General features: G+C 49.3%; 1 protein-coding gene across 1 annotated transcript; it reads right to left on the reverse strand.

Moving 5' to 3' along the window:
* Positions 1 to 4,955: 4,955 nt before the first annotated feature.
* NEK8 (NIMA related kinase 8) lies at positions 4,956 to 24,352 on the reverse strand. Its single transcript, XM_066635599.1, has 15 exons — positions 24,258 to 24,352; positions 20,865 to 21,070; positions 16,922 to 17,154; positions 15,586 to 15,717; positions 14,511 to 14,719; positions 14,338 to 14,417; positions 13,949 to 14,130; positions 13,358 to 13,508; positions 12,294 to 12,370; positions 11,147 to 11,264; positions 10,838 to 10,988; positions 9,558 to 9,721; positions 7,566 to 7,724; positions 7,278 to 7,436; positions 4,956 to 6,091 (listed from the first exon to the last, which is right to left on the reverse strand). Exons 1-15 carry the CDS (start codon positions 24,302 to 24,304, stop codon positions 6,063 to 6,065), a joined length of 2,097 nt encoding a protein of 698 aa, XP_066491696.1. The 5' UTR covers positions 24,305 to 24,352; the 3' UTR covers positions 4,956 to 6,062.
* Positions 24,353 to 26,124: the final 1,772 nt, after the last annotated feature.

Below are 26,124 nucleotides of genomic sequence, written 5' to 3' on the forward strand. Positions count from 1 at the left end.
TCATAAACCAGAGGCCTTAGGCAAGCCACCCCCTCTCAGCCTCAGCTCCCCAGCTGTAATATGCAAATAACAACACTTACTTGCCATGCATGGAGCCCTATTGTGTTCAGTGGGATTTTACTCCCAGGTAAGTGGGTATACAATTGAAGCCTTAAAGTTCCAAGCTAATCTATAGGAAGTACTTTGTGCCCACAACTTGCTATACAAATGCCAAAGTACTTATCCTCAAGTACTATAAAAGATGGGAGGGGGGATTGGGGATAATGTAGTTCCTGATTTAGAATTTGTTAAAAGAAAAATCTACTCCTGATCCAAGAGGAAACACCATCTGTCCTTCCCACAGCTAAAACAGGACTTTTTCTGGTTGTAATGAGAGCATGTTTATATAGTTTAAACTTTGACTTTGAGGCTCAACCTTGAAGTTACTTAGCAGGAAAGACAACACAAACTGTATCTTAAAAAAGCAGTGTTTAATGGTTTCAGAAGAGGTCTTATCTGGCTGAAAGAGCTGTCTTTGTTGTTTTAATCTTTTTGTGGGGGTGGAGGAGTCAGTTTCTTTTGGTTTTCTACATCTCAGTTCATAAAACAGTCCTGCTAAAGTCCAACTTACCTTCAAAACCAGGATGGTGGAGTGGTTTGGGAGTTGAACCTAAGACCTGGAAGATCTAGGTTCAAATCCCTGCTCAGCCACAGAGCTTCCGGGGTGATGGGTCAGTCACTATCTCTCAGCCTCGCCTACCTCACAGGGATGTTGTGAGGACAAAAGAAGGGAAGGAACTATGTGCACTACCCTAAGCTGCTTGGAGGAAGGGTGGTATAAAAATGAGATAAAATCAATAAATGCCTGTAAACCGCAAGATCTGTACCTAGGATCTGATTTTTAAAATGCGCTCTGGAATACTGTGATATAAATTCTTTGAAGTTATAAATGCTAGCTGCCTAATTAGACTGGCAGATAAGGAGAGCATTTACACCCTTCAGGGTCCAACAAATGCCATCAGCTCTTCTGGACAGCCATTGTAGAAACATACAAGAGACAATGCACTAGTGGTGCAGGGCTGAGAGAAGACCCCCCCCCCCCAATTCTCTTTTTCAATACCCAGTATTGAAGAATCATTATTTCCCAGGTTCCCTCCTCACTTTTAACTATTGATACATTTTACAGAAAAATGATTTTTTTTTATCATGCAGGTGAAGAGAAGCTCGTTACCGAGAAACTAGCCACTTTCACCTTGCTGAGGAAAGACCAAGAGAAAATTATGGGGGCAAACATATGGAGACCTCATTTTATTGAATTTATTTGTGTTTTTGTTTATACGTTTGTTCAGTTACGTTACAATGCATGGATCGAAAATAACACCACCCCTGTGGTCACACCATGTCAAACTCAAATACCTCTCCGAGGGCCCAATCCTATCCAACTTTCTAGCACTGATGCAGCCACAGTGCAGCCTCAAGGTATGGAAACAGAAGTTCCTTTACTTTAAAGAGGCCTCCATGACTGCCCCACCACTGCAGGATACACTGCCCACCCCATTGGCACAGCTACATCAGTGCTCAAAAGTGGGTATAGGATTAGGTCCTCTTTGTCTGACGGAAGAGGACGCCTTCCATAAGCATGTGCAAAAAAGAATTGCAGCATTTCAGAACTTGCCAAGATTTTTAAGGTCAGATTTCACTTTCAAAATCCTATTCTCAATGGTATTCCAGAGCTTCAAGGCAGCTTGCTGCGACTGATGACGTGATCTTTTTGATTAGGGCAGGTGACAAAATCTCAAATCTGTTTACAGTCAAATGTGGTTATGATGGTCACCATCACCAAATAATGGTGGTACTGTAATTAAAAAAAAAAATGAATGTGGTATGTCATCTACTAAAGAAAAGTGCAACACTTGTATGTCAAATACAGATATAAACTGTAATTGGTGCATGTTCTCTTGTGTGAGATGGTGTACTGTTGTGGCTACGAGATTTCGCTCCGGCGCAAATGCACCAGGTGGCCTTAGGCAGGCCACTCTCTCTCTCTGCCTCCTATCTGCAATAAAGAGCAATATATTAATATCTGCCTACCGTACAGGGTTATTGCAAGTATTACTGGCATGATGTAGAACTCCTGCTAGCTGGGCAAGGAAGCACCTTTTAAAGTGGTATTTTTCTTAAATTTAGAAGGGGGAGAACAACTGTCCCTCTTAATCCCAGCAGGCCACTGTCTTTTTTCAGTGGCCATCGGTGGTATTATTTTTACCCCTCTTTTTAGAATGTGAGCCCTTTGGGGACAAGGAACCATTTACTGATATTCTGCTATGTAAATCACTTTGTGAATTACTTTTTGTTGAAAGATGGTATATAAAATATTCTTAATAATGAGTGTTTTGAACACTTGACATTTGCTACATAAACACTGATGGTGGTGATCTTTATTATCTATCACATACACAGGCCAACATGCTCTGTTTTTCTGTTAAGTGGAGAAAGTATGACCTGGCAAGTGGAAGGTACTTTGCTTTCACTGTAAATGTATGTCGGCACACACATCCCTTTGGCAATAAAGCATTCAGGACCTGGAGCCTGACTGACCAGGCAAAGCTTCACTCTAAGGTGGTTTGCAGTAAAATGAACTGTTGTGAACATTTGTACAGCCTTTTCTGGTTGTGCAACGCACTCCATCTATTCTCTTAACGGAATCTTTTCAACAACCCTACAAGTGAGTACTATTATCGCTTGTACTATCTCCTATCACAGTTGGAGAGCTGAGGTGGAGAGGAAGTGGTTTGCCTAAGGCCACCTGGTGATGGCGGAGCGAGATTCAACCCAAGAAAGTCCTGATTAACAGCTTAGTCCCTTAACCACTATACTTGGGGGTAGTATGTGGCTCCATGCCACCTGACTCCATCGCCCACTGCTGCCTCTGCTCGCCCACGCCCTTGCACACCCCCTCCATGATGGGCAGCAGGCAAACCAGTGGGTGTGCTTTCGTCTCAGCTTCCCTCTACTTACAAAGTGCAGGCCATGCAGCCTCCTTGGTGCCTGCATATTCAAACAAACAGGTGCAGAGGATGCAGGCAACCCACCATTCCCTGCTTGTGCTGACTGTAAACAGAAGAGGGGCAGAGAGGGGAAGCTGCACTCAGCAATCTTTGTAAGTGCAGGGAATTGATAGCAGGCTCCAAATTGCATGTCCCTGACTAGGGGCTTTATAAGTACCAAATAGTTAAAGAGGGATGATCTGGAGCTACAGCAGCTTTTGTTGTTCCTCCTCTTTCTAGCAGTGCTGCTGCTGAGGTCTTTTCCAACGTGCTACCAGCAAGTCAGAAGAGGATTGTTGCGCCCAGTGAAGCGGCAGGCTGGAACCAACGGGCAGGCGTATTCCCTGCCCTTCCAAGGGCACTACTCCATATGCACAGTTCAGGCGACCTCACAGTTGGGCTGCCAAAACTATGCTATACCAGCTCTCTTCAACACAGGGCTCACTGGTGTCCCACAGGCGCAAGGCTAGCAACAAGGCCTACAGCTGCTGATGGCTCGGGGTTTGTTATCCTCTGAGAGATAGGCTATTTACATACAGGAAGGGTTTCGAAACCTGCCCTTCAGACAACTTGGTAGAGTTTGTCAGCAGATCATTGCCCAGCAACCTTCAAACACAGCATGGCAAACAAGGGGAGGAGGCAAAAGGTCTGCATGCAGCCTCCTCCCCCCTGAAGGCATGGATTTCTCTATGGAGAAAATGTAGTGCTGGGGAGATTCAATAGAGAGGGTCTTGACTGAACACATATGGTAAGCATGACCATCCTTGAGAAGAAACTGTTCTGAGATGGACTGAAACAGGTAGCCAGACTCCTGATCCCTCATTTTAACTTTCAGGGACAGAGGCAGAAGGGGGCGGCCTCAGGGTGACACTTCCTCTGTAGATTCATCGCATGTTATGTGCAATGTCTGTCTCAAAAGCACCAATTCACACACCTTTTGGGGAAACAATGAAAAATGGGCTAGACCAAATATGCACAAAATTATTTCCACTTCAGATAATTTTGTGCATATTTGGTCTGGCCCATTTTTCATTGTTTCCCCAAATGGTATGTGAACTGGTGCTTTTTAGACAGACACTGCATTTAACGTGTGATGAATCTTCAGGAGCACCTACATGTCCAGTTCACTACAGGGGAAGTGCTGGTCCACAGGTCAAGCCAGTTTCCTCAGCCATGAACTCTCTGGGGGCCTTAGGCAAAGCAAGCTCTCTCTTTCTCTGCCTCATTACACAGATGCAAAAGTGCACACACGCATGCACATACCTAAAATATAAGGCAGGGCAGCCCAGCAATGAAGCAGGTTGAACCTCTCACTTCAAGGCAGTGGGCTGGGGGAGGTGGAGGTCTGGTGGGGGATGGCCTGCACCCCTCCACCGCTCAGAGAGTGAGTAAAAAGATGGGGAGGGCTTATGTCCTCCTGTTCCAGCTCCACCATTTCGAATAAAGTGACTGGTACAGAGAATGCTCCCAGAATCCTTCCTATCAAGTCACTTTACAAAAAGAAGAGGTTGGGTGAGAGCAGGAGGACAAGTGGTGAAGTCCACATTGGCAAGTGGCGACATCTCAGGGGGTAGCGGAATTTGGGGGCAGGCTGGGATGGCAGATCAACTTGGGCTGCCCCTTAAATAAGGAGTACACATTCTTGTCTTTGAAGTAGAGCACATTCTTAACAGGTTCAAGATCCACTCATAAGGATCTCAGGTAGGTGGAGGGGAGAGCCCTCACTGCCCGAGACTATGGAGAGCTGCTACCAATACTGGGCTTCGATGGAAAAAAGGGTCTCTCTCAACAGCACAGCAGCAGAAGGTGGTTTTGTAGACTCGACACGCTGAGCTACTGCCTGTTATAAACAAAGAAGCCAGCCTCTGTATGCAAAGTATGAATGCCAACGGCACACATTCTTTCGAGTTAATTAAAAACAAACAGGTGTGCGTGGCCAAGTAGATAACATTGATCTGATGAGGGATTCAAAACAGAAAATAGTCACAAGTGCTCTTCAAATACACAGCTTTTTCAAAAATGCAAAAGTTGGCCATTGAACTTTGCTGAGTCGTGCCCTCTGCCCCCCACTGCTGACCTCTGAAATGATGCCCCCCCTTCCAGCTTTGCATGGCGCCAACTGCAGATAACTGTTCATGAGGTCCAGAAACCTGGAACAGGGGTCAATATCCCCTGGCGCCTTGAGCATTCTTTGCATCCTATTTCTTCCTTTTTCAAGAAACCATGGCAAGAATAAAGTGCCAGGATCTAACCATGGAGCCTCCCACTATGGAAGGTACTTGGGAGAAGGGCAAACATGCCAAAAGTCCAGGAGAGAGAGCAATGCTGCTGCCAACTCTGGGCTGGAGAGGATTCAGCAGAGTGAGTACAACTTGGAGCAGGGCCAAATCTTGGGAAAAGAGGGACGAAAAAGAGGCTTTCAATGCCTCTGAAAAGCCTGGCACTGAATCACTCCCAGTAGCGCCTGGGGCTGTAACAACAGGCATTCAGCTCCCTCCGCTGGCCCAGGCAGGAGCCCTTGCAGCACTGTCTGAGTCAACTCCAGAAAGCAGTAAAAATAAACCCAGAGCTCTTTCGCTCCCCTGCCCTCCCATCCATGTAATGCACAAAAGGAGAGGTGGTTGTGGGGTGATGGCTCAGCTACAGAGAGATTTGGTGCAGGAGTGCTCCATTTCCCAGAATGCACTGCCCACTTGTTCTCTTGGGGCTGCCAGCAAAACTTATGAACAATGATCCTTCCCTTCCTTCTTATACAGTTTAGGAAGACTTCACCTATTTTACCACTTCAGGGGAGGAAGGCCAAAAACAAGAAGTTAGTCCTCACCAGACACCTGGGCTTGCCAGGTATGTTGTGAGTGTGAGTCAAAGGCACTACCACAGGGCTCCTGCCCTCTTCTTGGTCGAAATTCAGTCCTGTAGAATCCGGTGCTCCATGCAGAAGTTCTCAGTGAGAATAGGACACGAGGTGGGCCAGAATGAAAGGCAAAGAGAGATCAAGGCCCTCCTGCCTGTGCTTCCCACCCCAGCTTTCTCCGCTCAGTGTGGGCTGGGTTCCTCCACTGCAGCTGAAACACAAAGGCACAAAGGCCAGGAGTCACTCTGGGAGTCACTGTGACAGAAGGGGAGGGGGACAGCTTTGCTTGCCAGGTACTGCCCTTGCTTTACGATCACTTCATCAGTATCCGGGGCGGCGGAAATGGGTCTGGCATCAGCACAGTGCTTGGCAGGAGGGTTGGGGGATCAAAGACAGAGGGGGCTTTGTCTCTGCGTTGGAACCAAAAAGCTTCTTTGGAGGGGAGTTGCTCATTTTCTCTCTCTCCCCCCCCCCTTCCTTTCCATTTCCAGCCCTCCACCCTCAACCACAAGCCAAGATACTGGGCAAGCTCCCAGCTTTCTCACTGTCTGTTCATCACCCGCTCCTTCATTGGCTGAGCAAGAACCTGGGCTTCAGAGTAGGCATACATCTGGATCAGGTTTAATTTGGACACTGCAACCCATTTGAGCCCAAATATAATGAGGCAGGCTGAACCCCTCACTTCAGACAGTGGACTGGGGGAGGTGGAGCTTATGACCAGTTACAGAAGAATCAATACACACCCTGTTGGGGCAACAAAGAATGGCTGTTCCCTCTCCAGAGCTGCTTGAGGGAGAGATGTGCCTGCCACCAGACTCGGAATCCAATTGGAAGGGTCCCCCATGATCAACAAACCCCAACATTCAAGTCAGCTCTCATCCAAAATGGAATAGGAACAAAACACTAGCTCTGTAAGAAGCAGCTTGCCTCAAGTCAAAAACCGAAGTTTTCTCCAGGGAGGCATTGTCCACCTTCCCTACCCTTGCTTCAAACAAGGTGCTCCTCTCTCCATTAGTGCAGCAGGGGGCAATATTTGAATTTAGCACTGCTTTAGATGGTGAGCCCTTGGGACAGGGACGCATCCTTTTTCTCTACATAAACAGCCATGTGCTGCAAATATTATTGATTCTACTTCTGATGTCTCCTAGACAAAGGGGCTTCCCCGAAACCCTGTCTCAGAGCAGCAAGTGGGAGTGACTGAATTTCTTCTGAATCGTATTTGTGCCTCTGCTCACTGTGGGTTTGCAGGATGGTGACAGGCGCTCGCAGAGGAGACCCAATCTGTGCTTCTGAGTCAATGCACCAGCTGGCAAGCGAATAAACATAGTAGGTGTGAATGAGCAAGGCCCCCTTGGCACACTACCCCTAAGATCCATCCCCAGGACCCAAACACTCACGTTTCACAGCCAGCAGAGTGTTTCCATGGCAACAGGAGACGGAGGTCACCAGGTAGGGGTGAGTCTCATCCAGTTGCACAGGTCGTGGGCTCTGGGTGGCTTCCTCCTTTCTGCCCAGGCGTCCCCTGGCGCTCTTCCCCCAGGTGCACACCTCACCATCTAGGAAGAGGACAGCTGCTGGAGCGGGTAGCTGATACACAACCTCAGGCTGCTGAGTCATGAGGGGCCACTCAACGATCCCACCTTGGCACCATGTTGCTGGTGGAAACAAGCCCTCCCCCAGCTCACCTGATCCCACCACGACAGTGAAGGCATCACCGCAGCCCACCATGGTGACTTTCATGGACTGGAGCCCCTCAACCAGGTAGGGGACCCGGCTGGCGCGGCAGGAGATGGGGCCCAACTGGCCGTGCTGGTTGCTGCCAATGGTGTAGCACTGACCGGAATCTGCCAAGGGAAGATGTGGAGAGGCCTGTCATAGTACCATTGGCAGTACTTATGATCACCTACCAGTACTCTGATGTGACTTCTAAGCTCCACCTACAGCATCCTTTGAATGCCACTGTCTGCCATCCGGGCAGCAAGAAGGCTGCCAACAGAGTCATTCTGAGTGCCTATCGTATGGCACTGAACCCTCCTTCTATCAGAACCCAAAGTCCAAGTCACATAATTTTTCAGAGACCTTTTAAGCAAGGCTGCAGACTTCAGTGGGTTTAAACTGGGTTAACTGTGACTGCAGGCCTAAACACAGGAGGAAGCCCCACTGAACTGAGCTGAAGTTAGGGCCAAACTACATGTTAAGTCACATGCACCACTGGCTCTGACACACTTAAACTTTTGCTTCCTAAACAACAGCCATGAGGTCCCTGGTCCATGTCCTAACTGCAGCATGGCAGGAGGGGTAGATTTAATTTTTTGCAGTTTAATCCTTGCTGCAGTTCTGATCCAGACCGGCCACTAAGCCCCACACAGCTGCTGTTAGAGACATTCCCATCAGTGCCAAGAAAATGTGTGTCATGGAACAACATGTAGCATTACTTCCAAGTAAATATGCACAGGGTTGGGCTACAGAACTTTAGTTGATTAATTGGTGGAGGCGCAAGACAAGAGCACCCGTGTTTATTTTTGAAGGCAGTTTGGCTTCCGGTCTGTTCATATTTACAGTTACTCCAAACTTGTCGGGTGGCACAGGCTAGGTGTTGGCCTGGAGGCTGCAATTACTCAGTTGCTCCACGCATATTCTCAGGGGTACTCTCTCTTCCCTCTTGGTTCAAATGGGTGGGTGGGCCTCAAATAGAAATAGAAACATTTATTTGTCATTGTACCCGTATACACAAGTACAACAAAATTAGGTGCTTTCGCAAGGTAAAAACAAGACCCACACAAAACAACAATACAACAAAGTCAGTCAGACTACATATACAATCACCACGTTGCTAAAACTCTGTTCAACGTATCACTGTACCCCCGCATGTAATCTAGACACTGCACTGGGATAAAAACTGTTCTTTAATCTACTCGTTCTTGTTCTTATCGCCCTGTATCTTCTTCCTGATGGCAATAGTTCAAAAAACTGATAACCAGGATGCGAGGGATCTCTCAGAATTTTTTGGGTTTTCGACATGCACCTTGTGCTATAAAGCTCCTCCAAAGAAGGAAGGGAACAGAAGTGTTGACAACCCTCTGGAGTGTTTTTCTCTCTGCCACTGTACAACTCGTAAACCAAACACAGAGACAATAAGAAAGAATGCTCTCTATGTAGCTGCGATAAAAAATTACCAACAGTTTCTCAGACAATCTTTGTCTGCTGAGGAGTCTCAAAAAGTACAATCGTTGTTGGGCCTTTCTGACTAGAGCCATGGTGTTTGCACTCCATGTCAAATCCTTCTTCATGATGATCCCCAAAAACTTACTCTCGTCCACCTGCTCTACACAAACGCCCTCAATACACAAGGGCCGAATATCAGATTATCTTTTCCGATATTCCACAATAAACTCCTTAGTCTTATTGATGTTAAAAATAAGGTTACTGTTTTTGCACCATAAAGACAGCCGTTGTACCTCTTCACGATATGCAAACTCATCATCTTCAGAGATGAGCCCCCCTATCGTGCTCCCCACGATATCGTGAGCCCCAAGCAATGCTCCCTGTAAGAGCTTGGCTACAAGGTGTGTATTTGCACACCTTAGGGGGAACAGTAGCCTTAAATCCAACAGATCATCTGCACAGGTCTAGCCACTCTCCAACTAAATCCTCACCTCACCTGTGATGGCACTCACCTGTGACGGCCGCTGAATGGGCAGTTCCAATGTCAGCCCACAGGATGGCCTCTTTGCTCAAGGGGGCTGACTGGGCACAGCTGAAAATCAGGGCTTCCTCCACCTGGTCCTCTGCAAGGGGCTCCTCCTGGGAGAAGATCCTGTCCAGGCCCAATTTGTTATGCCTAGTGGGATGGGGGGACATAAGTGAGGTCAGTGCTTCCAAAGACAAGCTGTGGGATGATCAGATGCTATGGAACTCTGGTTCTAGCAAGACTCAAAATCAGAGCTCTGTGGCTGAGATACATGAGCTACCTGGTTGGTCTGGACTGCACAGAACTCTGCTCACTTCTCTCTGCCATTTTGTGGGGTTCCACAACTCCCTGAAAGAGCCACACGGACCCCTTTCCAAAGCAGGTCAGATTCTAGTTCCAAACATCCTGATGGCAACTGTGGCCAACACACCAGGACTGTGCTGCTGCTGCTTCCACTGCATTGGCTCCAGTTTGCCTCTGCCCAACCTGTCTCTCTCTCTCTCTCTCTATGGATGGCTTCTTTGGGATGATCTCTACTACAGCTAGTATGGTCCACAAACCTGCTTCATCTGCAGCCAAACTTAGTGCTGGGGGAACGCTCACTGCTACTCCTGGACACCCAGGCCCCAAAGTTCCTGACAGCCTGGCCAGTCTGGGACTTGAACCAGGAACCTTGTGGCTGCAGACTAGCCTCCTGAGCCATCTTTGGGGACAGGGCCATTTCAGGTCTCAAAGTACTCTTTAGGCACAGAAAGGAATAGACTAGCTCCCATAATTAGAAGGTAGTATGAAGTTTGCCAGCCAGCCCTGCTAGCCTGGCTTTCTGACCTCGCCTGACCAGCAGAGTGTCTGTTATGGTTTAGATCCCAGAGTTGTTGTTGTTATTATTATTAACAGTATTTATATACCACTTTTCAACAAGAAGTTCACAAAGCGGTTTACAGAGAAAAATCAAACAACTAATGGCTTCCTGTCCCAAACAAACTCATAATCTAAAAAGTTGCAAAAGAACACCAGCAGACAGCCACTAGAAAAAGCAACTGTAGGGGTGAGGAGGGCCAGTTATTCTCCCTCTGCTAAATAAAAAAGGAGCACCCACTTGAAGAAGTGCCTCTTACCCAGTGAGCAGAGTTGCCAGACTCTGACCTGTGGAACCCTGAGCTAAAAGAATATATCTAGAGTCAAGCCTGCCCCTGACAGCCCCTGGCTGACTGGCCTGCTATCCTTTGTTAAGCAAATCATAGGGCCAGAAGCGTCCTATCCTACCTGTTGCTGCCACAGGCGAGAATCTGGTTCTTTGCCGTCAGGATCATGGAGGAATCAATGCCACAAAGGACCTTCTGGGCCTCATAGTCAAGGGGGATTGGCACCTGCTGTGGGGAATTATGGGACTCCTGTGTCCCCAGCCCCAGCCGTCCTGGGAGAGTCAAAGAACAGGAAGCTTCAGGAGGCTGAGCAGAAGCCCATTTTCTCCAAGCAGACTACCAAGCAGGCACTGTATAGAGGCAGGTCTGGCAGCATTCACCCAGGAGAGGCACAAGCAGAAGACCTGCCCTCCTGACGCAGGTCACTCACCATTATCCCCTCTGCCCCAGGCAAAGACTTCCCCTTCGTTAGAAACAGCCAGGACGTGTGATGCGCCACAGGCTACCTGAGTGATCTCATAACCCAGCAGGGCCTCCACAATCTTGGGCTGCAGAGGGAATGGCAGAAATTGCTCAGCCTGACCAGATAGCCCATGTGCCCCCCCGCTCCCTCCCACAGGTGCAGAGCACACATACAACTCAACTTTAACCTAACTACTCAATACGCCAAGTCACCAGCAGCAGTGGGGGCAGAAACACTTCTGAAAAACTAAGAGTATCTATGCATTATGTTGATACCCTGTCTTTCTTCTGTGATGGAACTCAAGGCAGCACAGACAGGTTGGACACATTGGACCAGCTCCCATTTGGACACTAACCAGATCCTGGCCTGCTCAGTCTTAGCAAGGCAGCTGCACCAGGTGCCTTCACACCACAGCCCTTGGGTTAGAAAAGAAAGAGAATGGGCTCCTTTCCTCCTACATTGTCAATGCAGCCAGAAACATACTAGCACAGGTTTATGTGGGAAGCCAAGTGTCAGAGCTGGGCTGTAAGCAGCCAGATGGGCCTTGCAGTGGCCTGCAAGAGGATGTGCCAACCTCATTGTCACACAAAAAACCCCTTTCTACAGATCCAGGCATAGGCAGAGAATGCCAAGCTGCCTACCCAGCTGGTCACAGCAGAGCTCCTTCTCTATACACCCCACTCTGGGCTTCAGGGCACAAGGTCCTGAGGCTATGGAGGCATTTCTGGAAACACTGCCTAAGGAAGAATGAGATCCTTAGTTAAGCAAGGCTGGGGGTGCCAGCAGCACAGCAGCAGGAGCTGAGTGGGGGCCAAGAAAAACCACAAGGCATTCCAGCCCAGCCTCCCAGCCCTCCAATGGCTGTAAGAAACTGCTGCAGGTGGCAGAGCTGAGCCACGCTGGAAAATAGCAGATTTCAAACCTGGGATCTTGACTCTCAACAAACAGCCCTCAGGCCACCCCTCTCTCTTGTTCAGACATGAGAAGTGAGGTAGTGCCAGCCGCTATGAGAGGTTACAGCCTCCAGGGCCAGGTGACCTGCCCCAACACCTGAGTCACCCTGATTTAAGGACCTCTGCCTGGCACCAAGGCCTTGGCTCTGGGCTCTACAAACCTGGCTCACATCCACGAAAGTCTCGTGCCCCAAACAGCCGCTGCCGCCGCTACCAAAGGTCAGGACAATTCCTCGGTCTGTGGGTGCAAAGGAGAGATGGTATTTTCTTCTCTGCAAGTAGTCTGTATCACTAATGGCTAATGGCTCTCTTGTGCATGTTCCCAAAGCTGCCAGCACTGAGTCCATACAAAGCTGCACCTTGGGGGACCCAACAAAACCCTTTGGCTGAGGCACAGGCCTTGGTTAGGCTTGAGAGTGGCAGTCTAATGAACGAGTGAGTTGGTGTGAAAGGCACAGGACAGCATTCTTCTGCTGGATTCCTGGGTCCCAAAGCCAAGAAGAGGGATTAGGTGCAAAGCAACCAGCAGCACAAGCAGATATAACACAAGCCCCCCTCCTCATCAATAGTCCAAGGCTCTCTGTATTCTGTACATCCCTCCTCCTGCTCATTCTGCAACCAGGAAACCCAAGTTCTGCAATGAGGATATAGCCTGCAAATTCTTATATCTACGTATATCCTGCTATTAAGGATTTAAGGGGGGGATTTATCTCCCAAAACAATCCAATTATGCAAACGGTTCCCAGTGTTCCCTCAGCAATGAGACCTGGGGCCCCATCCTATCCAACTCTCCAGCAATGATGCAGCTGCACTGCAGCCCTGATGCAAGGGAACAAACTTTCCCTTACCTTGAGGAGGCTTCCATGACTGCTCCCCCACCTCAGGATGCAGTGCAAGCCCTGCTGGCATGGCTGCATCAGTGCCAGCAAGTTGGATAGGACTGGGCCCCCAGAGTCTTGCTCTTTCTACAAAGGAACACTGCTTTTCTCAGGATGCCAGTTGATCGGCAGATTGCGTGATGCCTGGCACTGTCATGGAACATACAAAGCCTTGTCAGTGACCAGCAAATGCATAATAGCCAGACATTGTCTGAAAAGCCAGCTAACCAAACTGTGCTGCTGTGGCTGCGTTTTGCAGGGACTCATGCAAACTTCCCTCACACAAAGCCCCCCTGAATAGACAAGCTATGGATACCCTCCTCTCAAAGCCAACCCTCTTGCCATACCTGTCAAGCAAGCTGTGAAGAGATCCCCACAGGCAACATGCTTGATCGTCACCCCGGACTGGCCCTCCAGGAAACGGCACACAAACTGAGGTTGCAGCTGCTCTGTGGCCCCTGGGAGTGAGGGCCCCCCAGCAGAGCCAATTGGGGGAGGCTAGCAGGGGGCGAAAAACAACCTGTTAAAACCTGCCTGGCACAGTTGGGCAAGCCAGACTTAGGGCACAATCCTAACCAGGTCTACTCAGAAGTAAGTCCTATTTTGTTCAATGGGGCTTACTCTCAGGAAAGTGTGGTTAGGATTGCAGCCCTAGTTTGATTTCTGTATTGGGATTCAGTCTTGAAATACGTGAAGTAACTAGGAAAAGAGTGCCCCTGAGCATATACAGAATGAACTGCATTGCTCCAGAGTTTCAGGCGAACCCCACACTCCGGAATGCATGGGAAGGGCTTGAAGGCCAGAAGGTCCTAGGCAGGCTTGAACCATGATACCTCTCTGGCACCATCAGCCACTTGTGACAGGCCTTCCTTCCCTCCACACTGCAATGGAGAAGTGCGCCCCACCCAGCCAGACATGGGGTGGCTTTGCCCTCTCACCTCCCACATGATAAGGCGCCCAGATTTGGTCACGCCTGCCTTCTGGGTCCTGCCAGTAGACACTTGTACCACCTCTGTGTTCAGCATGGGGAGATGCAGAGGGGTGGTGATCCCGCCACCCCAGGTATAGATGGAAGTCAGAGCAGGTGGGATGCCAGGCCTGGCTGAGCCAGCTCGAGAGCCTGAATCAAAGGGAAACGTACTGCTGTTAGGGCTGAAGGGGGGAGGCCCCAAGCTTAATCAGAGCCAAGAAAGGATGGGGGGAATACATTATCCACCCCCCCCCATGTCCGTTGCGCCCCAAGCTGTGCCCGTTGGGGGGATAGGCCCAGGCCAGCCAGCCTTTTCCAAAAGAAAGGGTGAAATCCCCCAAACCCCTACATCCTTACCCCTGGCTCTGGTCCCAACAGATCCACCTCCAGCCCTGCTGTGGGTCACTGGTGGCACTGCAGCTAATGGTTTCTCAGGCCTGACAAAAGAAAAGACACAGTTGCAGCCAGAGAGACTGTAGGGGCCCAGGACTGCTCATGAACCTTCAACCGTACTGGATGATGCCACTTGCCTTCTCATCCTGACACTGCCCACATCAGTGTAAAGGTTTAGCAGAGGCCGGACACAGATAGCTTCAGCCATGATCTCGTTCAGCTGGGGCCGCTTGGAGGGGTCCAGATTGAGCAGGCTGAGGATCAGCTGGCGCAACTCAGAGCTGTAGCGGTCTGAGATGGGTGCGAATGTTCCGCTCATAATCTTCAGCACTAAGGCTGGCAGGTTCTGTATGGGATCAGGGCCACAGTCAGGAGAGAGGGAGACACAACAGAACACCATCACCAAACCACCCCCTTAAGAGAGCAAGGTAAGGCACCTTCCTCACAAAGGAGAAGACGGAGAAAGAGGTTTACAAAATCAGATTATAGGAACCACTCAGATCACAGGCAAAATGTTTTCCTGGACTAATTATCCACCATAATTCAAACTCTTCATGCTTCCCAGATTGAAAAAGAAATGCAGCAGAAGATAAAGTGGAGAGGAAAGTGGTGGGCTAGAGCGTCCTAGATATGTGGGCTGGGGCATCCTAGATGCCTTGCTCCTCCACACAGTTCCTCTATCATCAGTTCCCATTTTCCTTTTCAAATCTGGGAAGCAGGAGTAGCAGCAGGGATGGTTGTATGCCCACGGTTAATCCATCATGTTTGCCTCAGCTGATGTCATGGATAGGCCAGCCCTAGGTTTCATTGTGAATCATAGAATGTTCTGATGGCTGCTGGTATAAGGGGTTCTATAAAAGGTCTAAGCATGTTCATGGAGGATATGTCTGTTAGTGGCTATCAGCCCCAATAGTTGGGAACAGAGGCTCCATGTTTAGGGACAGTACACCCCAACCACTAGTCATTGCATACAAATGACAGAGGGTGGCCATTTCTCATCATACGCTGCTTCTGATCTTCCAAAAGGCATATAGCTAAGCTGCTGACAAGACAGAGTGCTAAGCTACACTGACTTTTGATTTGATCCAGCTTCAATGTACGAGATACAATCACATCCAGATATGATCTAGTTTTTGGCCCTCAGCTCAGAAAGTGCTTTTGAGGTGCTAAGGCCAAACCCAGCCAAACCCGCTGTTCAGTTCTGCTCCTTACTGCAGCTTCAAATGCCCTCTTCAGACTGGCAAGTTCATATAGAACACAGCCCAGGGCCCAAATGTCACTCTTCTGGTTGTAGGGCTTGCCTTCACACAGCTCTGGAGAGATGTAGCATGGGGTGCCCACGACCTAAGAGAACAGACAAAAATATCCTATGACACAGGGAAAATTGCATGGTGAGGATTTAAAAAAAAAAACAGAGTTAGAATGGGCCAAAAGACCCTCTAGTCCAGACTTCTGTCTAGTCAATGACAAGAGCAGCTCCATCAGACCAGCCCTATGCAAACCCAATCTCAGCGTACCACTAAGCAGAGAGGCAGCCTGTAAACTGCAGAAAGTGACCTTATGCAGCCAAAGGTTTTACATGGCTCAAATAAGCAAGTCTAGCATGATGATAAAGAAACATCCACATTCACAAGCTGATTTAACCTGGAGGAAATTATTCTCTGACCAAACATGGCAGCCGGTAGATGGGGTAAAACCTATCTGCTAAGCCATCCTGTGGTTAAAGGCAATAAACTAAAACCAAAACCTTGAGCAGGAAATCATGCAAAACAGCGTCTGTAGAGTTGCAAAGTGGGGGTGGGGTACTATGTGTTAATACTATGTCAAAAATGCCCTGCATTTCTTTTAAAAAGCCTTGCTGCAAATAGGAAGCTAGTCTGCCAGGGAAAAGAGTTTTGCCCCGCCATCTCCTTGACATGCTGGTTGTCTGAATTACTCATAAGAACAAGAGAAGAACCTTGCTGGATTAGAACACAAGGCCCACCTTGTCTAGGACCCCATTTCCAACAAAGGCAGCTAGATTCACCCAAGTAGTCCACAAGCAGGACATAAAGGCATTTGCTTTTCCTCACTGTGTGTCCACTGTAAAGGCACCACTAGTTTTGTGCAGGAGTTATGTTCTTGAAAAATCAGCAAGTATTTTTAAAATGTGTAAATTAAAAATCAAAAGGAACACACAGTCAAAAAAAAGAGGACCACTGAAAAGTTTCACCATGTTATTTTGAAAATCAGAGTGCATAAATTAGGTTTCGGCATTGATTTTCAAAGTGTGCTATTTCAAAAACATGTAAATCAAACTCACATAAAAGGAGAGATGCCTGTACCTGATGTTCCAAGGCAGACTGTCTCTGAACAGGGAGGTTCCATTTAGCTGCACAGCCAATAGAACTATTCTCCACAAATTGGTGACAGGCCCTCTAAAGAGGCCTGCCAATCCAGAGGCCTCTGACTGCCTGCAAAGTGCAGGAGCTGGAAGAGGACTCCAAGCCCCTCTAGCTCACCAGGCTAGGCCAGAAGTTCCCTGATTCAAATCCCTAATGGCACCCACCGTGTAGGCTTTGCTCTTGCTGCTGAGGATCTTGGAGATGCCAAAGTCACCTATCTTGACCATCATGTGGTGCTTGTCCAGGAGGATGTTCTGGGTCTTGAGATCCCGATGCAGAATCTGCTTGGCATGGACATGGTGCAGCGCCAGCAGGATCTGCACAAAGAAGTGCAGGATGGTCTCTTCATCCAGGAGGGAGTTGCCGCGTTTATGGATGAATTCTGCCAGTGTACCACCTGGAAGGGAGAGGGGGGAGATCTGGTGGGATCCAATTAAACCATGTGGTCATGGAATAGGAAACTATGGCTGTGACCAAGTTACCCATGGGCAGCCCTATAGATTCCCCTTCCCCCTCCCCCATCTCTCAGATCTCATATTCTATTAAACTCCTGCCCATCAACTTTGTTCCTCCAAAAGCCCAAAAGCCTCCTGCTCCTTCAAACATCTCTGACCTTTCTAAGGTTGGTACAAGGCCTTCTGGTGCCAAAGGCAGCATGCCAAATGCTGCCCATTGGCTAGTGATGTGCCAACCTCAGCTCCTCTCGCTCCCTGGATCAGACAAGGTAGAAGGTGAAGGTGCACAAGAAGAGATGTGAAAGAGTAGTGGGCTAGAGCATCAGAGCTGCTCTAGTTCACCATTCTCCTCTCTTCCACACTTCTGCTCCATTCTTCTTTTCCAATCCAGGGAACAGGAAGGAAGGTGATCAGGCAGATGAAAGTGAGCACGTCCCCCCCCCCCTCAACATACAGCCTGAGATGACCACCTGTTTCATGGATGGGCCCATCCTGGCCATTTCTCTCTTGCTGCCTCTTTTGCCTAAAACAACCTTTCAGATCACCTGCTTGATGCACCCTCGTTCCTTTAAATCCCTTCTTAGCACCCACATTTTATGTGAGGACTTGGACACAGTTCCCTACTATAACTGCAATCCTATACACACTCTCCAGGGATTAAGTTCCCTACTATAACTGCAATCCTATACACACTTTCCAGGGATTAAGTTCCATTGAATATACTGGGACTTACTTCTGAGAAGATAGGGATAGGATTGGGCTGTAAGCTTAAGAATGTGAAACTGAAACAACTGCATAAGTTTTCTCTATTTCACCTGCTTCCATTCCCTGCACCATTTCCTCCACTGTGTCAATCAAGACTGTAAGCAGGGCAGAGCTCCAACCTCTCATTTTCTGTAATGGATGGTGCTGGACCATCCCCACAATCTCTCAAGTATATGCAAGTATTCTGAAACACAGAAAAATCCAAACTTCTGGTCCCAAGCACTTCAGAAAAGGGATACCCAACTTGTACCAACAACCTGGGACAACTGTTTCCCCTCTTGTAACTTTTTGTTGGTATTGTAGTGTGTTTACACTGTAAGCTGCCTCAACTGCCTAGGCAGTCTATAAATGCAGTAAGTAAACCAATCTAGGTGGCAGCACACCACAGGCAGAGAGCAGACACAATGCAGAAAAGCACAACAGCTTTCGAGTAACTCAAATCAGTGAGCCAAGCCACATGCGTGGCACAAGGGGTGGCAACAGTGGAGATCCCCACTTCCTAAAACTGAAGACAGCTTGATCATGCAGGGAGAGATTGTTTCTGACTTCAGATGTGGCAAGTGATCAGGGAGGCCCTAAGGAGGATAGGAAGGAGAGAAACCCATTTCCCAAGGAATCATTTTTGGGATTTCCCAAAAAATCATACAACACTCACTCCCTCAACAAAGAGGAGCTGAAGTAGAGCAGTGGGCCAAAAATGGGTTAAATTCTCACTCACTGCTAAGGGTGGAAAAAAGGCAGCAAGTCTCAAAGGGTAAACAAGTGGAACCTGTTCTGCTGGGGGGGGGGGGGGAGAGTCTGCTTCAAAGCCCTGGTGGTCTCTGGAAACGCCTCCTTAAGCCTTTTCCTGAAGCACCCTCTTGTTTCCAAGCCACCACCAGAAGTGGGAGTCTCAGTTTTGCAAGTTCAAATGAGCACGGCCTCCTCCTCCCTGAACCACCCCTTTGCAGCTGCAAGCCAGGGCTGTTGGAAAAGAAGGTGAAACCTGCCCAACCTGAAGGTGACCTGCAACGTGCCACAAGGCCCCCTGAGAACAATGGGCTCTCTGGCATTCTTTCCACTGCCAGGTGTTGCTAGGAAGCAGCATGCGCTCCCAAAGGCGGCTCTTGAACTGGTGCCTGGTTTGGATGGAAGGGAGGGGTTTGCGCTTCAAAGAGCTTTGAGGTGGGCTGCCTTTCCCAAGAGCCTGAGGGAGAAGAATACTTAAGTGGGAGGCTATTGTTTAGCCTCTCACTTGATAAACATGGAGCTTGTTGTCAAGGGATGTGAGGCTGTTGAGCATGGTTCTGAAAAGGACAATATGCACACCCCAGGCATTGTTGATGAGCAAGAGAAGGGTTTGAAAAATACAGCCAAAAGGTGAACAAAGATAACTCTAACCACAACATCACATAGCTGCACAATAAAGTTGGGCTCCTCCAGCATCCTGCCAAGCACAGAATATTGCCACTCCCCAGCTTCCTGACCTGGTACAGATGACTTGGTATGTGTTTACCTGGTGGCAAACATGTTTCTATCCCTTAGGGCAGCAAAAACAGTACTTAGAGCCATCACATAAAACTTTCTTAGTTAAAAAAATATGTATATAACTCTGTCTTTATGAGCTGAGGGCAGTCAAAGACAATCAGATTTCAGAAGCCAGAATGGGGTTGGAGTGGCTTGTACTCTCACCATCCCTGGCTGAACCCCATTTCTTCTGTTTTCAACTTCCCCTCACCTTCCTTCATCACTGGCCTCAGAGGCTGCATGTTTTTTAGGCAGTAAGTGCTTGTAGACAGATTATGTCCAGCTACCGGTTCTGTGTGGTATAATGAGGGTTGGTCAATCCATGAGGTTGAATAGCAGTGCCTGTCAACTCATCAGTAAATCCCACTGAATTCAATGGGAATTACTTCCAGGTACGTGTGCACAATGCTGCAGCCTAGGATAGTTGCCTCAGGTGGCAGACTTGTAGGGGGTGTCTGTCCAACTCCATTGCCCCCCCCCATTAGAAAAGGAAGAGGTGAACAGTGTATGTGGGGAGAAAAGTGTCTCTGACAGTCCATGTGCTCTGTTTCCCTCTTCTAATCCGGGGTGGAGGGGGGGAATCAGGAGGAGAAGAACAAGTTATCATACCCCCAGTGGCATAACTAACCACCCTGGAGCCAGGAGCAGTTACAAATGATGCCTCCCTTATCACACCGGAAGTAACATCACTTCTGGATGTGACATCATATCCAAAGTTTTTTTAAAATTAAAAAAAAAAATCCACCCCCTCCCTCCACCCCAGCCCCCCTCATGCTCGCCTCCCAAGAGACATGAGCAGTAATTGAAGTCCCCTTGCTCTGCTGCTTCCCTCCAGCACCAGCTCTCTCCTGCCTGCTCCCCAAGCCCCCCCCCCCCGGTTGCCCCCTAAGCACTTGGAGCAAGGGGAGTAAGCGGCCAGAGACTATGATCCCTGCCACCCCTCTTGCAAAGAGAGGTGTTTTTCTTGCATTTTTGCAAGACATGATGGCAATTGTGGGGGTGGGGGGTGCAACTGCACAGGCGACTGGCCAGACTGTTGCCCCCAGGCAGCCTGCACCCCAGTGCAATTACTGCACTTGCTATACCACTGCATACCAGTGAATCAGGAGCAGCAGTATTTGACATGCTGCCTCAAGTATAGGGAGGTTTTGTGCTCACCCCGACCATTCCTGCTGCAGGTGCTTAACAAGAATTAACATTATTATATATGCATAATGGATGAAACAAAACCACATCCTCTGTCTACCACTCTACACTCGCCTGATTTGGGGCATGAAAGTTTAAAGGTGTCATTAATTAGGGACTAAGATATATTAGCCTTCTGATGCCAGGGAGGCATCTTGCTGCCTTTTGAGCTGCATGGCCAGCTGTCCCTCCTCACCTGGTGCATACTCCATGGCGATCATGAGGGCCTTGTCCTCCAGGAAGTTCTCATAGTACTCAATGACATGGGGATGGTGGAGCAGCTTGAGCACCTGACACTCATTCTGAGCTGCCAGACGCTCATCCTTGGTCATCTGTTCCACAGGAATCTGCTTCAGGATCACAAGCTTCTGGTCCATTTTGCGCAGGCAGAGGTGTACAATCCTGTAGTGGTGGGCAGAGAAAGCAGCCAAAGTGCATCAGAGGGAGTTGGCACCTGAACATGTGACGTGCCTTTATACAGAGTCAAACCACTGGCAAATCTATTCCAGTATGTCCACTCCAAGTGGAAACAGCTTCTCAGGAAGAGATCTTCACTCCTAGCTAGGACACTGCTTGTTGAGAGATGCTAGACTGAATCTGGGACCTTCTGCATGTAAAGCATCTGCTCTTACCACTACAGGACCCCTGCAAGCCTCCAGGTGGACTTACTGGAGAGCATCCTCGGCAAGTAAAGATGTTATTCCCGTGATGGACCTCCTCCCATGCAGTGGGCAGGCAATGCTCTAGGTGGTGGGCGTGGTAATGCACCATTGCCCCCCAATGGGTTTTTTTGCTATAACTTTTGATAGAATAGAAATATTTCAACATGGTTTGCTTCATTGCATTCTGTGTGAAATTACACATCGAATGAAATATAACATGATGGTACTGTTCAAAAGTACCCAGATCTTAAAAATTTTGGCCAGTAGTGGTCTGCACCCCCCGTACCTGCCTAGTAACGCCACTGCTCTCAGCCTCAGTTCCCCATCTTTGAAATGGGAGTCACAGACAGAAATCCTATGCACACCTGGGAGTAGGCCCAAGTAATTTAGAGCCCAATCTTATCCATGTCTACACAGAACTAAGACCCATAATAGTCAATAAGGATTACTCCAAGGTAAGTGTAGCCTACTTCTGAATAGAAATGCACAGGATTGTGCTGACAATAACTTTCCTAGCAGGAGTTTACAAATGAAAATGCCATCCAAACTATGAAACGCCCACCTCAGGGCATCTTCCTAAAGGATTCGAAGGATGCCTGCTAAGCTGGAAAAGCATACATTGTGAAATCTATTCATGCAGGAGAGAAGAGGAAGCAAGAGGCATGCAGGCACGTGCACATGTACATCCTGAGGCTGCAATTCTGCATGCTTAACTGGGGAGTCTGAGCTTATTACCAAGGCAGGAGGCAAAAGATTAGGGCTGCACAGCAGCAATGCTTGCTTGGAACACAACCATTCTATGTCAACTTTCTCAAGAGGCATGGAAATATTATGCCTTAAGGTAGCTTCCTTTTGCCTTGCTCAAATGGTGCCTCTGGAAACCAATATCTCCATCTAGACCAGGGGTGTCCAAAGTTTTTGGCAGGAGGGCCACATCATCTCTCTGACACTGCGTCAGGGGCCGGGGGAAAAAAGAATTAATTCACATTTAAAATTTGAATAAATTCACATAAGTTTACATAAATGAATATATTAAAGATGAACTTATAAGAATGAATGAAGGTCTTGCAATAGCTCAAGGCCTATAAAAAGCCTTGCACAGAGCAAGGCTGGCCTTTCCTTTGCTGCCACTACTGCATCACAGACGTGAAACAGCAAGCAGTGGAGGAAGCCCTCATCCCACAGCTCACACGAGAGGTCAAACAGTCGCCCTCACTCTGAGAGCAGTTGCGTCAGGCCAGTGAGGGCTCCAACAAATCTCCAGAGGGCCAGAGGCTCATTGGAGACTGGGGGCTCCCTGAGGGCCGCATTGAAAGGCCTCGAGGGCCGCAAGTGGCCCCAGGGCCAGGGTTTGGGCACCCCTGATCTAGACCAAAATTTGCCACTTCCAAACATTGATCTTATCAATTCTATCCTATATGGATCAGAAACATGGACTCCGCTCAAATCAGACATGAACAAGATTGAGGTCTTCCAAATGAGATGCTCGAGACAGGCCCTGGTTGCCGCTTTTCGTGATTGCCATTGTAAGGAGACAATTTGGGTATGGCACAATCATCAACCATCAGTTGAAGAGCAAATCCAAAAATGCAGTCGGCTGCCACAGAAGCTCCACTGGTGACAGTGATCTCCCCCCTGGGGGGTTCAATGGGCAGCACCAAAGAAAATGTGGCACAAAAACATGGAGGAAGACCTAAGGAACCAGTGACTGACCCTTGAAGAGGCGAGAAATATCGCCAACAATCTTAAAGAATGGACACATGTCATGAATGAAACACGGTTCCCAGCCGCAGCACCAGTGGCATAGCTAGAGAAGGGTGCAAAGAGCTAAGTTTGGCAGGGAGCCTCACCATAGCATGCAAGGGGTCCCTCCCCCTCGGAGCCATTCAAGGTGGGGGGACCAAAATGGAGGCGACAACGGACGCACTCTCAGCTTGCCAGTCATGGCCTCAGCCCCAGGGACACCAAATGCACCCCAGTAGCACCCTGCATTGTTTTGCTCCCCCCCCCATTAAGGTTGCTGCCCTGTAATGAGACAGAGATTTTAAAGGTGGCTTTTAAGCCATTTCTGCCCTGCATTGCATGTACACAACAGAGACCAAACATGCACACCTGTGGGCTGAGCAGAAATGGGCTAAAAGGGGGGGGGGGGTCCAAACTTGCCCTGCAAGGCTTTCTTCCTCAGTCCTCAGCTGGTGCTTGGGGAGCAGGTTGTCTTCTCAACCAGTACACTGCTGAGGTGCCGCTCAGTGGCATAGCTAGAGGGGGGCAAAGCACTTAGTTATGCAGGGAGCCTCCCTGTGGCATTCAAGGGCCTCTGCCTCAGAGCCATTTCAGGCAGGGGAGCAGAAGGCAGTCCTATGCTGGAATGGCTGGGGGGGGGGGGCCTGAAAGGCTTCCTGGCTTTCTTCTTCCTCAGTCCTCAGCTGGTGCTTGGGGAGCAGGTTGCCCTCTCACCCAACATGCTGCTGAAGCTGCTGCTCAGTGGCATAGCTAGAGGGGGGCAAAGCACTAGTTTGGCAGGGAGCCTCCCTGTGGCGTGCAAGGGCCTCCCCCCTCAAAGTCATTCCAGGGGGAAGCCACTCCAGGTGGGGGAGGAGGCCTCCCAAAAGGGAGGGGCTCCTTGCAAGCCACAGTGAGGCTCCCTGCCAAACGTAGTGCTTTGCCCCCCCTCCAGCTATGCCACTGAGGGGCACCTACAGCAGCGCACGGGGCGAGAGGACAAACTGCTCCCCAAGCACCAGCTGAGGGAGAGGGAAGCCTTGCAGAGCAGCTGCAGACCCCCCCCTTGACCCCTTCTCGCCCACACAGGTGCGCACATCTGGTCCCTGTTGCGCTGACGCAACGTTGGGCAGACACGGCAAGCTGAGAGCGCGCCCTCCGTTGCCATGGCAACCGGGGGAGGTGCTGCAGGGCCTCGCTCTCACCCGAACGCCCCCCTCCCCACCACTCGGATGCGCTCGTATTTCTCCATCGGGCTTCCCCGTTCCCCTCAAGGCCGCGGCCGCCGGGTCCTGCGTCGCCATGGAAACGCTTCCGGGATGGGGCTACGGCGGCCAAAGAGGGGCAAGCGCGGTCGTTTCGCGAGCGCGCAGGCGCCGCACAAAACTATGGCGCGGCAGCGATTCGTCCGGCGGGGGAAGAGTTAAAAGGGGCGGGGCTTCTAAGCTGAGATGCCGTCGAGTTTGTTTTGTTTCTTCCCCCAAAGTATAATCACAATGAATGAATGACAACGAAAGCCCAATCCTGCCCTTACCTGGGAGTAGGCCCCATGGACTCAAATGGGACTTACCTCTGAGTAGGCAGGCGGAGGACTGGGCTCCAAGGCAGCCATCCTGCCCACCCTTACTTGGGAGTAGGCCATGGACTCTGATGGGACTTACCTCTGAGTAGGCAGGCGGAGGACTGGGCTCCAAGGCCACCCTCCCCACCCTTACTTGGGAGTAGGCCCCATGGACTCTGATGGGACTTGCCAGGACTGGGCTCCAAGGCCATCACCCTGTCCACACTTTCCTGGGAGTAAGCTCTATTGATGCTGATTGGACTTACTTCTGAGCTTAGCTAGAAGCTCCCAGGAGATGCTTGCTCCCAGCTTGTTCCCACCCCTGCAATGGCATCAGGACACCTATCAAAGAGGTTGCATAAAGAACAAGATTCCCTTTGAATTTAATGAAGCACAACATTGTCTCAAGTACAAGTGGTCTGTGTGTTCCAACCCCTTGTCTTGGGAGTCTGTTACTGGGTACTGAAGTTGGAATCTCTTGGGTACCAAACATGACCCTGATCGATGGCTCCACACAGGGCCCTTCAGTACCAGCTTTTCAGGACTGGCTTTTATGATGGACGCTAAGCTCTTGCAGGCATGTATGTCATAGGCTGGGTCCCTAGGAGAGACTCCAAATACTGCACACTTCAGGTCTCTTTTTAACTGCTCCTGGGGTTGTGTGGTGTGCAGCCCAATCCTGTGATGGAACACCAGGCCTGTGCTTTATCCAGTGCAGGGTATGAGCTACCCTCTCCCACCCCTGCACCAGCCTCCCTGGGCCAGTGCAAACCTACCTTGTCCAGGCTACATAGGGATATGGCAGGAGCAGGCTGGTGCAGGCCTATACCACCATGGCCTCCTCCCAAGTCACTGCAAACATGCTTTACGGCACATTTGCAATACTCAGGAGCCCACTGCGTTGGCATAAGGTAGGTATTGGATTGCGTTCTTTTCTCTGGTGTGAGAGTTCTATTGCCTCCCACCTTTTTCCATCTCCCAATTGTTGTTGCTAGTTAAGGCCCTAAAAGGTAGGCATTGCCTTGTGGTGACTGAAAGAAGGGACGCAAAGCAGACAAACCTCAAAAGGAACTTGGAAAAAAATATGGACTTTATCCAGTGCATTTCAATGCTCTAAGCCAGCAATTTTCAACCAGTGTGCCATGGCACATTGGTGTGCCACGGATGGTCTGCAGGTGCCCCACAAGAGTTTCAGGGGAGTTATTTATTAGTAGGGCCATTGGTAGGTGGTGTGCCTTATCAATTGTCAACAAAACTAATGATATGCCTTGAAAATGTTAGCGGCTTGTCAGTGTGCTGTGATATGAGAACGGTTGGAAATTGCTGCTCTAAGCGGAGGCACAACTCATTTTTCCAGATGGTCTGCTCTTGCCTCCTGCCTAGAAATTGACATTTTCTTTTTGCGAGATCTTTTCACAGGGCTCCTCCCAATAGGGTAGCCAACTCTGACTGAAGCAATTCCTGGCTGGAGATGTTTTATTCCAGCACTATTTGGAGGGGCGGGAATCTCC

This window comes from Tiliqua scincoides, chromosome 8 (assembly GCF_035046505.1).
Source record: "Tiliqua scincoides isolate rTilSci1 chromosome 8, rTilSci1.hap2, whole genome shotgun sequence".
Taxonomy (NCBI): domain Eukaryota; kingdom Metazoa; phylum Chordata; class Lepidosauria; order Squamata; family Scincidae; genus Tiliqua; species Tiliqua scincoides.

Coding starts and splice junctions, on each gene's coding strand:
- NEK8 (XM_066635599.1), bottom strand. CDS start 24,304: ATGGAGAAATACGAGCGCATCCGAGTGGTGGGGAGGGGGGCGTTCGG. Junction 14,418..14,510: donor GGCAGTGTCAGGATGAGAAG/GCAAGTGGCATC, acceptor TTCTTTTGTCAG/GCCTGAGAAACCATTAGCTG. Junction 6,092..7,277: donor CACTCTGCTGGCTGTGAAAC/GTGAGTGTTTGG, acceptor TTTGTGTTTCAG/CTGCAGTGGAGGAACCCAGC.